Source organism: Periplaneta americana, chromosome 11 (assembly GCF_040183065.1).
Source record: "Periplaneta americana isolate PAMFEO1 chromosome 11, P.americana_PAMFEO1_priV1, whole genome shotgun sequence".
Lineage (NCBI taxonomy): Eukaryota > Metazoa > Arthropoda > Insecta > Blattodea > Blattidae > Periplaneta > Periplaneta americana.
The window spans coordinates 47,715,511-47,728,471 of NC_091127.1; the positions used below are offsets into that span (position 1 = coordinate 47,715,511).

Here is a 12,961-nt window from a genome sequence, read left to right on the forward strand (position 1 = left end):
CTTTTCTTAACGTTAAGACTTTCATCTTGGACTGAAGGTTATTAATATGTTTCTATACCCTAGTAACTTAAACAATAATAATTTTTATGAATATATTACTGTTCATAACAAATAGTACCATGAGTGAAGGAAATTCTGAATCATACCTTCGAGAATCATACGTGAACTCCATACGGAAAACTTCCATTCGATGAATTGTGACAGCAACTTGAGTTTCTTGATATTGTGCATTACTCCACCTTGAGAAAATGGCTGTTCCATCAAAAACAGTCGTTTCATTTGGCCGTGGTTGAGATACCTAAAAGAGTAACATTAAGAACAAATTTTTCAGTAAAATTCATTAGCTATATTTCATTTATACTGGATAATCACATCGACTTGGTTGTAGGAAATACATTGAGTCTCAAAAATTAAGACTTGTGTATGAAGCTTTATTAAGACGTACTAACATTTGAACAGAAATGTACGATATTTTATGTTGAAAAGTTCTTCCCGAAATATTCTTAGTAAATGTTTTTCATAGGCCTATTTCAAAACTTAACAAATACGTAATTTAATAATACAATAATACATATACCAATCGTGCACAAGCTTGATTCAGTAACTGTAGAAGAGATGGATAACGACACTGAGTTTTCCATTTTAGATAGAATAGTACATAACTTTACTGCATATTTTTCTAAAAAAATAGTACTGGTACCGGTACCAGTACTGGTACTCAAAAAACATTACAGAGTAATGCTTCAGAACTCGAGCACAGCTTCTAATTGGAAGATAAGTTCCGCTGATGAATGGGCTATGTAGATGGCTCTGTATATGCTGAACTCCATAAGTATATAAGGAATGCTGAAGAATTTAAATTTGTTAATACAGGGTTGTGCAGTGTTGTGCAGAAAGAATAGCCTGATTTGAGTCACATAGTACAGAGGCATTGTCTGAGCACCTGCGAGAGATATGTATGTGGAATGAAGTAGGGAAAGGTCTGTCGTTTGCAGTTATGGCTGCGAGGACTGCAGAGCACCGCTCTTTCACTGTGGAAACTTACTTAACAAATAAAAGTCTCCCATTACAGTTCAAAGAATCTTTCGTCGCCATTTCTGGCTGAGACATCACGATAAAGTTCTTGATAACCGAATATTATGTGATGCAGGCTTTCGTTTGCCACTTGGAGGAATGCGTACGATGTAATGGTGGTCATTTACCCGGTGCCATATTCGAGAAACAGTAACTGTTACCTCTAATAACTAAATGGCACACCTTTACCTATGTTTTCACGATAAGTTCCAATACATTGCTGTACTACTTACAATATTGTGACTGTTTATATCCTACTATTCTTTCTACCCAACCCTATACAAACCTGTTTATTATAGTTGCATTCAATAGTATTATTATAATGTTATCTTTCAAATTATTTTAAGGCATATTTTTCTAATTTCTTAAATATTAGAAGGTTGCATTCGTTACCAAATGAGCAAAAGTTATGATCAACAAACTGTTTAATAAGTGAGTGCATAATATGAATTAAATACGTAGTAGTTTATTTATATTGAAATAAATTTTAGTGAGGTAACAAAGCAAGGAGATGCACTATCACCTTTACTTTTTAACTTTGCTCTAGAATATGCCATTAGGAAAGTTCAGGATAACAGACAGGGTTTGGAATTGAACGGGTTACATCAGCTTCTTGTCTACGTGGATGACGTGAATATGTTAGGAGAAAATCCACAAATGATTAGGGAAAACACGGAAATTTTACTTGAAGCAAGTAAAGTGATAGGTTTGGAAGTAAATCCCGAAAAGACAAAGTATATGATTATGTCTCGTGACCAGAATATTGTACGAAATGGAAACATAAAAATTGGAGATTTATTCTTCGAAGAGGTGAAAAAATTCAAATATCTTGGAGCAACAGTAATATAAATGACACTTGGGAGGAAATTAAACGCAGAATAAATAGGGGAAATGCCTGTTATTATTCGTTCAGAAGCTTTTGTCATCTAGTCTGCTGTCAAAAAAATGAAAGTTAGAATTTATAAAACAGTTATATTACTGGTTGTTCTGTATGGTTGTGAAACTTGGACTGTCACTTTGAGAGACGGACAGAGATTAAGGGTGTTTGAGAATAAAGTTCTTAGGAAAATATTTGGGGCTAAGAGGGATGAAGTTACAGGAGAATAGAGAAAGTTACACAACGCAGAACTGCACGCATTGTATTCTTCACCTGATATAATTAGGAACATTGTATCCAGACGTTTGAGATGAGCAGGGCATGTAGCACATATGGGCGAATCCAGAAATGCATATAGTGTTAGTTGGGAGACCGGAAGGAAAAAGACCTTTGGGGAGGCCGAAACGTAGATGGGAGGATAATATTAACATGGATTTGAGGGAGGTGGGATATGATGAGACTGGATTAATCTTGCACAGGATAGGGACCGATGGCGGGCTTATGTGAGGGCAGCAATGGACCTGCGGGTTCCTTAAAAGCCATTTGTAAGTAAGTAAGTAAGTTACAACAGAATCTTTGAAAGCTAAAATTATACGTAGAAAAGAATTGAAAATCGTGATTACCTTAAACTGGCCCAGCTGTTCAAGGGCACCTGTGCGAATATTATAGCCAAGGGCATGTTCTGGCAGATTCTGTCCACCAATTCTTCCCTGCACTCCAGTAAGTCGGAAATTGCTATCATATTCATAAGTGAACTTGGCATTGCTCAATCCAGTCTTGGCTCCGAAGTCTAGCCTCTCTTCCATCAACAGGCCTGCCACATACTGATAATCCCACCTATATTCAAACTCCCTCTCTGAATGAAGTACTTCACTAGGAAAGCCCGTCAGAGAAGAGTAGTTTATCTGACTGCGTCCATCTCCATGTAGAACCTGCAAATTTACATTTTATACATTATCCATCATTTTTATGTACAGTAGGCTGATCAGACGTCCCCAATTTCCAGGGACAGTCTCTGGTTTTGTTTTTCTGTCCCTAGGGACCAAATGTCCCCGTTTTTGTCCCCGGAAATTAATTTGTCCCCAGAAGCTTTGATTTTGTTTCAGTAATATTTTACACGTAAATATTTAAGTTTCGTAATAGAACACCTGCGATTCATGCACATTTCAGAATGGTTCTCAGTATGAGACAGAAGAACCTGCGAGCACAATATGAGATATTCTAGATTCTTTCAGAAGAACATAGCATTTTTGTCTTCTATGTCTTTGGTCATCTTAGCATTCGCGTTACATGGAAGCGTTAGAACTGCTGCAGTGTCCATTTTTAAAGTGTTCAAAAAATGAGAAATTTTGGTATGAAACAGGTGAAATGTGGTATGATGTTTCTCAACATTAAAAAAAATCCATTCCATTTGAAAATCTTCTCAAAATAGTGTCATTAATCATGTGTCTTTCAGTCAGTAATTCATCAGTTGAAAGACTTTTATCCACAATGAACTCAATCTGGACTGATGAAAGTCAAGAATGAAAATTGAAACAGTTAAAGCTTTGCTACAAGTGAAAACAAACTTTCATTTCTCATGTAAAAACTTAGTATGAGGCTGTATGGAAATGAACAGATCTTTAAAAAGATGTATTCTTCAGACAAGTACCGGTACTTGTAAAATGTGTGTGTTAGAGTTCAATGTGTACAATATTATATGAAAGACTTCCATATATGTGTCAGTACTGAAATTGAATTCTTAGTGGCTATAATTATGTATAGTAGTTACGTGTGTTTATGCATTTAATTTAAAAAGTTAAGATTACAAATTTAGTGTGCGAAGTTCTATCATTGTATCTACTAAAGTGAATATAGGTTTAATGGGTCCGTCTGTTTCCTTATCATGTAATGTGTAGTCTTGTATTATTAACTAAGCCACATTTATTGATGGGATAACGTTTTCAGCAATTCTTTGCCATCATCAGATCATCACAAGTATCATATTATACACGCTAAATACTAAATATAAATGTGAGTTGAATGAAGTAATATTCGGGCAAACATACTTGGCAAACAATTGCCGAAAACTTTAATCCTATCAATAAATGTGGCTTAGTTAATAATACAAGACTACACATTACATGATAAGCAAACAGACGGACCCATTAAACCTATATTCACTTTATTCAATTGCTTATCGGTCTACACAGTCTCTTCAAAATGAAAAAAATATTATATCTACTGTTACATATTTCTGCAACATTTCAATGGAGAGTGACTAGGTAAGCATTTGTGGGTTTTCTTGAAATTGCCGATTTCCCCTGCTGGACTTCTGGTCAGCCTAATGTACAGTAAATATTAAATAAAATCATATGACAATTTTAATGCTGAAAATATTATATATTGAAAGTTTTCACTTGGCTCGATTGATATAACAGTGATAAAGGTAAAGGTAAAGGTATCCCCGTAACATGCCATGAAGGCACTTGGGGGGCATGGAGGTAGAGCCCCATGCTTTCCATGACCTCGGCACTAGAATGAGGTGGTGTGGTCGGCACCACGCTCTGACCGCCTTTTACCCCCGGAAAAGACCCGGTACTCAATTTTATAGGAGACTGAGTGAACCTCGGGGCCGTTCTGAAAGTTTGGCAACGAGAAAAAATCCTATCACCACCTGGGATCGAACCCCGGACCTTCCAGTCCGTAGCCAGCTGCTCTACCAACTGAGCTACCCAGCCGCCGATATAACAGTGGTACAATAATTAAATTGAGACCGCAATAACACAAAAAAATCCATATGGTAAATATGACACATAGGCTATGTTCTCATAATACGTTTTACGCATTTCATAGGTAATAATTTAATCACGTCATCACTGACATTCCTGTTTTTTTTAAGTGAAAATTCTTTAGGCAGGGTAAGAGTTGAACTTTGTGAAAGAAAATTCTGTAACGGACGTTTTAAGAGGACTTTGCATGTTATTGCTACGGGATTTTGTACATTGCTATATTTTCAATAAATAAAATTGTTCATGTTTGCGGTTTCCTACAAATTTATACAAATTAAGTGATAAATTAGTGGAAATTGGGCTGCTGTCTGGTAGTGCTTCTGTGTAGTGTTATGATGTTATAAGTCGAAACCAGCAAGTGAAATATATTTGTTATGGTATGTAACAATGGTTATTAGAAAAGAAAAATTCGCTCCAGCGCCAGAAATCGAACCCGAGTTTTTGGTTCTACATACCAAGTGTTCTAACCACTGAGCTACGCTGAAGTTCAATCCACAGCACCAGATCAAATCCCTCACTGGAACGAATTTTTCTCCCCTAATAGCCATTGTTACCATAACAGATATATTCTGTATGACCAAAAATAAAATTAATCTTTACGTGAAATATATTGTTGAGAAGCTTATTGATAAAAAATGTGCCGAAATCAGAGCTGAACGAAAGAGAGTGTGCATGAAACAAAGCGTGCAAATGAACGGCCGAAAACTGAACCGAAGTTAAAAAAAAAGTAGACAAACAACTGCGAGAGTGTAAGATAAGAAAAAAAACATTTTTTAACCTTTTCTCTGCAGTTCAGTTACAAACGGGATCAAGTGCGAGAGTGTAAGGCAAGAAAAAATACATTTTTTAACCTCTCTTCTGTAGTTCAGTTACAAAGTGTTAACGATTTGGTGAATGTTCCTACACTGCCAACAGTCAACAAATGCAATGCCTGAATAAACTGGTGTCAGTGATTTAGAGTATAAAATAATCCGTGGCGCTACAGCCCACGAAGGGCCAAGACCGACCAGCCGGGTGCTGGCCTCACGGCCACATGCCGGAACAGAGGTGGACGATCATCCAGCCAGAATGGAGGTATCGTGTGGTTAGCACAATGAGCCTCCCAGCCGTTATAGCTGGTTTGCGTAACCGGATTTCGCTACCTATTGTAGCTCCCCAAGTGCATCACGATGCTGGGTGGGCACCGGTCCCATACACTGGCCGAAATTTCATGAGAAAATTTCTTCCCCCATGAGGACTCGAACCAGTGTGCATTCTGTAACGCGAGGATTTAGAGTATAAGGACTTTAAATCAAATAAATGTTCTCGTCAAATATATATATAAAAAAAAAATTTAAAGAGTTTTTAAACAATCAATCTGGTTTTGTGTGCTTCTTTTTCACTTCTTATTTAGCTATCATAAACTAGAAGTTTTATTTTTAAATTCTGAAGAATTACGTACTGAGTATAAAAGTGTTCAGTACAACCCTAATTTATCGTTTTTCATTACACGAATATTTAAAAAGATTACTAGCCTACTACACGTTTACAGCTCTTAAGAAATTCCAGCTCTGCTGCATGTAGAGGCTACATAATCATTTTTCTTTATTTTTGAAGGGCATAAATAAATGAAATAATTTACTGTGCACAGAAATCAAGATTAAACTTTTGTTTTCTGTACTAAGTTATACAAAAGAAAAAAAAATTCTTTCACAATCTCAAAATAAGATACCCGATTTCATTGATAATTTTGTATAAACACTCCTACACATAAATGGTATTTGCATGTTGCAATCACTTCTAATATTATTTTGCCATGTACAAAAATCGGTATCTGCTTAAAATTGATGCAATATTAAGAGATAATAGGGTTTAAAATGGAATTCTTGTATTACTGGTACTTAACCCAAATGTAGGGTATTGTTGAAACTAAAGCCCTTAGCTATGCTAGATTTAAAAAGTCAGTGAAACATATTTTACTTTTCCACATGCCTTTTACTGTCAATGAGTATCTTAGTTTAGCACTCCAAATTTAGCTTACAGTAGTTAGTATCTCCTTTTGTGTTTACTGCTCTTCTTTTCTATCTGATTCATGTCTGGGGTGAGACTGCCCAAGAAGATAAGGAAACCAAGAACCTTGTACAAGTAATGGTCTGAAGAAAACTGTGGAGAATTGACTTCATTACTGAATGTATTGATTGTATATTATTTGTATATTATTGTAGACATCTTGTATGTCGGAAAAACATGTATGTAACCGCATATTTATTATGTATTCACTCTGACGATGCCATGAAATCATTGTATTTCCTAAGGCTAATAAATATCTATCTATCTATCTATCTGTAAAATCGATTTCTCCTTTCCTTTCCTTGTGAACAACACACAGTGAAGCAATATGTATGCATCTATAACATGGTGCAAAAACCCAAAAATTTCGCACCATGCTATACATCGTGAAGGTCTTAAATCCTACTTACCTCTGCTAGCTGGCCTGAACCATGATACCGATAGATGACTCGGGCTCCATCTACAGGGAATACTGTCTGCAGAAGAGCCCCAGAATGGGCGTAGTGCTGGATGTAAGCACGCACTGCACCAGGTGGAGTGTAGGTGACACGGAGGAAACCCAGGGAAGGCTGGCATGAGAAAGAATGCCTTGTGCTACTGGGAAGAGTCACGTGACGCAGGCCTCCATCTTCATCGTACTGAAGTCCAAATCTACGCCCGCTTGGAAGAGTGATATGGGACAGCTGCGAATTGAAATAGAGTGAAACAGTAATATACTAATCAATAATTACTTGTGTAAGTGAATATTAATATGACGTAATGAAAGTGTGTAATTGGAAATTCTGCAAAAGAAAATTATTAATTGCTACAATCACCAACCTTATTCTAAAATACTGGTACTAAATGAATGACATGAATGTCTCCAGGCTGTATAAAAAGTATCACGTCGATTGGTAAGAAGACAAGGTTTCAGACAATGGAGGATACCATTTCGAAACTAGTCAGTCAGGTAAATTGCAAAAGTTAACACAGTAAAGATATTATGAAGTTATTCAGAGGCTAAGAAGTGATACCACGTACAGTATCTGTAAATCTGCAGGTGAATAAAAAAAAAAACTCTTTTAAAAATTAATTTTTCTCAAAATATACAAGCATTTTATATAATATGTTTCTGCTTTGCAAGATCTTCTACTCGAGGACAAAATACTAGTTAACTTTCCAATTTTGTGAACATAATAATGAAGTAGTTAACCTAAATAATATTGTAGTTAAACTGAATGACCATTCTTGTAGATAAGAAGTATCATTTCTTAGCAATTGATGTGATGTGTTTCAATGTTACAATGTAAATCAAAGCTTTTTTATTATGTTATAACTAGCGTGAAATTATTTAATTTAAGATGTGGTATACTAACATATGTAGTGCTTTAAACATATAGATATGCTGTGAAATTTTCTTTTTTTTTTTTTATATAAGAAAGCTCTAAACAGCATTTCAGAAGGCAATCAAATCCTGAATCCCAAAACAATTTGAGACTTTTGAATCCTAAAAATCAGGGTCTTCATTATTTGTTCACTGTAGGTCTATGTGAAATAGATATTGTTTTGTATTACATTACAGTTTGTAAGGAGGTATTCTCACCATATTTAGTTCATTATATGTGAATTTCGTGGCGCCATCTTGAGGCGAGCTGATTTCTGACAACAAGCCATGACTCTCGTAGCTGTATTTCTCACTTTGAGGTCCCCAGTGCCATCCATCCACTCGATTGAACCTGAACAAGCAAAAGTTCACAACATAAATAAAAAACATATTATTTTTAAGTGCTGGGTACTTGTTATTATTAAACCAATTCTATCTACTCCTTTCGCAAGTTTTCAGAATATTATTGACATCAGGATTTTACTTCAATTCCGGTACTTGGACTTCTACTTATTTTTATACACTTCCTAATTGAACCTATACACTATACGCACTCAGCCAAAGGTCCCGGGTTCGATACTCGGCCCTGGAACAATTTCCCCCTTGAAATTATTGAAATCAGCGTTACAGGGAGCTACACCTGAAAAGCCAGATTTGAAAAAAATAAATAATATCTCAACAAAATCGTCAGCCATGATTGGTGTTATAAATTATGTACTTTGCAGTTTCACAGATATGTAGAATTGTTGTAAAACAAGCGAGTCTTTGGGCCTTACAAGAACATGATTAAAATATTATTTGAAAAAAAAAAAAAAAAAAAAAAAACAGAGTTTTTCATTAAAACACGCAGAAAAATGTTTTCACTAAAGGAAGATTTCTTGATTCATGCAGAATTAGAGCTAAAGTAATTTCAGAAGATATTTTTTCATGAAAATAAAGGCAGAAATCCACCTCGGGGATACTCCTAAGTCATTATTTAATGCACTAATGGATTAAAAAATACATAGATATTTTTGAACAGCATATCACTGTTCATTGTTCTTTGTATGTTTGAATCTGTTTGAAGATCGAATAATAAACTGTAATTTTTGGCCACCGAAATCACCTGATCTTACTCTATGTGAATTTTACTTGGAAAATCTCACTAATAAGATCTATGATAAAAACTGTTGCACACGAAAGCAATAGCTTACAAGCAATCAGATTAATTACATGTGATGAGCTGCAGTGTGTATCTTAAAATTTGTTCAAGAAATATTGAGTACGGTAAAAATTTTGACAGGGCAGAAGAAATTTTCAGCAATATTTGTAATGGTAAGTGTAGAGTTTAATTAAATTAGGTTACTTCGGCAAGTAAGCTAGGAGTTGAAACATCTATTATTTGTTTCCTGTATTTCAACTTCTAAATTATTTAAGTTCAATTAAAGGAACGGTAAGTTATGCTATGGAGTAAAACAATTTGACTACTAGTCTGGAATTCACAGTTACCGGTAACTCAGTTCCATGACACTTGGCAAGACACAAGAATTCGGGTTTCTTATAGTTTTTTATTTCCCCCTCTTTTCTCATGTTTTCTTCCATTCATAGTATATTGTTTACCTGTCGTATGTAATATTGACTGCCTGCCCCCCATTTGAAGGCACCCAAGACTGAGGAAGACCATCTGGATTGAATGTTACAGTAAGAAGAGGCTGGCGCTCCCGGTCGTAGAATGTCTCACGTCCACTGGCCTGATCAAACTCAACTCCAAGAACACGTGACTGGTTCACCTACAACAAAATATTACGTAATATTTTATCTCATAATTTACAAATACCTGACAATATTTACTGCCATTACTTATATGCTTTCTGTTATTCTGTCTGCTTGAAATAATTCAGTGTTTAATAAACAGATATTTAATTTGTTTTCATGATCACTATCACTATCATCACTCAGCATTGCACTATCACTATCATCAACATCATTATCGTCATCACTGTCATCGTTGTGGTATAAAGCACATTGAATTAATTTAGATTTAATAGAATTAGTATCTCCATCGTATTTTTTTGCCTTGTTTTCTTTCTGCTAAATTATACGTGCATTTTATAAGTGGCAATTTATTACCGGTACCGGTATATTAAAATTTCGAAATCACCAATCAAAGCTCTGGAACCTTGCACAGTACAGCAAGATACCGGTACCTAAATAAAATATATGTACCTGTATTTCAAATGGTATTTCTGCTCTTCTCTATGAAAATGAGTTTGCACGTTAAAACAGCCAAATTTATCCCAGATAACAGCAAAAGAAATGACTCTCTCATGAAAAATATTTATATACACATGGGACAACTTTTGCAAGAGTCAGTATCGCTTATTATTGGTTTATTTTACAACACTTTATCAACTGCAATAGTTATCTAGTGTCCTTCAGGATCCAGTGCCGGAAGTTACCCAGCATTTGCTCTTAATGGGTTGAGGGGAAAATCCTGGGAAAACCTCATTTGTAACTTGTCCCAATCAGGATTCGTGTCATTACTTTCACTGTTGTCTAGTTGTGTAATCCAATTTACAAATTTCAAATTATTTATTTAATATTTATTAGGTTTTTGCTATTGTAGGCATTGCAGTCCGAAAGAGCAGAAACTCGTGCTCAGGCGCAGTTCAGTTCAGTTTAGTTATATAAAATGTTTTACAAAATTCATTCAGTGCAATAGCATTAATATAGAGTAAAATACAGACAACAAGTAATACCTACTATATACACATATGGACACTACAAAGGTATACGGTATGTACTGAACTTCAATTTTACTCAATTAGCTTAAGAAAAGAGAAAACTATTAAATAATTAATCTAATTTGTTTCCTAAATCTATGTGTTATGTGTACTTAGTTCAGGGTTAGCTCTAATGAATGCATTATATATCCATTTTGAATCTTGCATACACCACTTTTAACACTTGAATATAATTAATTGATGAACTAGTGGACTTACTCGTGTTAAATATGTAAATATATTGTGGGTCCAAAATTTCTGCTGTGTTTTAATCCAACAGTTGTGTGGCATTTGGGGGTGTCTAGAAAGAAACTGTACCGGTAATTTTGTCTCGTACAGTATTCATGAGGATCAATTTTAAATTTCACAGCCAAGAAATGAATGCTCACGCACACTTTGTATTATACAGTTTATATATATAAACGAAAATGAGACAAAGGAAGAAATAGAAAATGATAATATATGAAGGGTACACGGGAAAAACGATCAAGGTCCATCAAAAATCGAAATTGAGTTAATAATGCCATCTTATAGTGGAAAGGAAGTACTATCATGTGGTCTAGCTAGTAATAAGAAATAATCGTTCTTGAATTTCCACTACGTCAATTTGTATTAAATACACACATAACAAAGTATTAAGTGCTTAAACTTTAAAATTCGTTTTTCTCGAAACTTTCTAAAATGGACCTTGATCATTATTCCCGTGTACCGTTTATATGGTTTGTATTTAACCTGAACAGACGGAGATCGACATTGTGATAGGAAATATGACAGGAGGAAATAATCAGAAAAGGAAAAAAAGAGCAAAATCAAATGAATAAGAAGATGATGAAAAGGAAGAAAAGGAAAGCGAGAAAATGAGAAGAAAGTGGTAAAGGAGGAAGACAAGAAGTACGAAAAGTAAAAGAATGAGAAGGAAGGGAGAAAGAAGGACAGAAAATGGCTGAAGAGAAAGAGAAGGAGAAGAAGAATTAAATAGAACAAGAGGAAAAGGAGGAGGAAAATCAAAGGAAGAAATGAAGAAGAACAAGAAAAACAAGAAGGTGACGTTTTTATGATGAAGAGGAAGAACAAGTCTGTGGCCAGAAGGAAAAGGTCTTAAGTAAAAATTTTATAGTTTTCAGAAGAGCAGTAGAAAGATTGAAATTGGTGTCAATTATAGAGTTCTTTTAATTAAGAGGTTTTTCCTGGATAATATTTGTTTATATTTCTTTTAAAATAGGTAATGTTGCTCATTTAATAATTTTCTTGATTATTTCCAAAAATAGCCGCACTTAAGCCCTTTTAAGACTACAACCCAAACTGAGAAGAAGAGACCATTTAAACATAAGACCTTTTTCATGTCAAAATAAATGGGAAAAGTGAATTATTAGGAATGAAAAGTAGGTCTTAAACAATATAGGACTGTTTACCTGGTGCTTAAAGTTTTAAAAGGAAAGGGCATCGGTATGTGATAAAATAGCTAAAATACAAGTTAGACCTTTTTAATAGGGAAGCACGGAAAGTAAACATGTGATGTTTGTAAGGAATAAAGTATTAAATATTCTTAAGTCCTTTATTCTGTGTATGCTCGATTAAAAAAGTGCTTAGGACATTTGGTAAAACACTATAAATCCAGTCAGGAGTCTTATTTGACTTTAACTGTTTTACCAGTATCAGATTGTAGAGATTTCCGTTTTCAGAATATATAAAAATCTAATTTTCACAAAAATTGACTTAAGACCTTTTTCCTTCCGGCCACAGAAGTAAAGAAAGAGGAGGACGAAGGGCAAGAGGAGGCATTTCATTTGCGTAGAAAATTATTTGCAATGAGATTCCGAAGTTTAATTTTCATTTATCTCAAAACTCTTTTTTATGAGTAATTGATTAACTAGCGAACTTACTCGTGTTAATTATGTAAGTCAGTGCGGCTTACAGCTGTTTCGGTGCTTCATCACACCATCCTCAGAGCCTACTAGATCTCGGCGTCATCTCGTACTTCTCTGCCTGTTGTGTGGGTGCGTTTGATTGTTGAAAAGTGGAGTCAAATAGTGTGTGTGTGTGTGTGTGTGTACTGAAATTGATC

At 34.9% G+C, this 12,961-nt stretch overlaps 1 protein-coding gene across 4 annotated transcripts in view; it reads right to left on the reverse strand.

Moving 5' to 3' along the window:
• The window catches only part of Ten-a (tenascin accessory), a 386,430-nt gene that overhangs the window by 14,286 nt on the left and 359,183 nt on the right, over nucleotides 1–12,961 (reverse strand). For all 4 annotated transcript variants that reach the window (XM_069839392.1, XM_069839393.1, XM_069839390.1 and 1 more), the window contains 5 exons: nucleotides 9,734–9,903; nucleotides 8,354–8,486; nucleotides 7,182–7,454; nucleotides 2,575–2,883; nucleotides 147–298 (listed from right to left, as the gene is read on the reverse strand). In XM_069839392.1, the coding sequence (XP_069695493.1) occupies nucleotides 147–298; nucleotides 2,575–2,883; nucleotides 7,182–7,454; nucleotides 8,354–8,486; nucleotides 9,734–9,903 (1,037 nt within the window). The remainder of the gene's footprint in view (nucleotides 1–146; nucleotides 299–2,574; nucleotides 2,884–7,181; nucleotides 7,455–8,353; nucleotides 8,487–9,733; nucleotides 9,904–12,961) is intronic.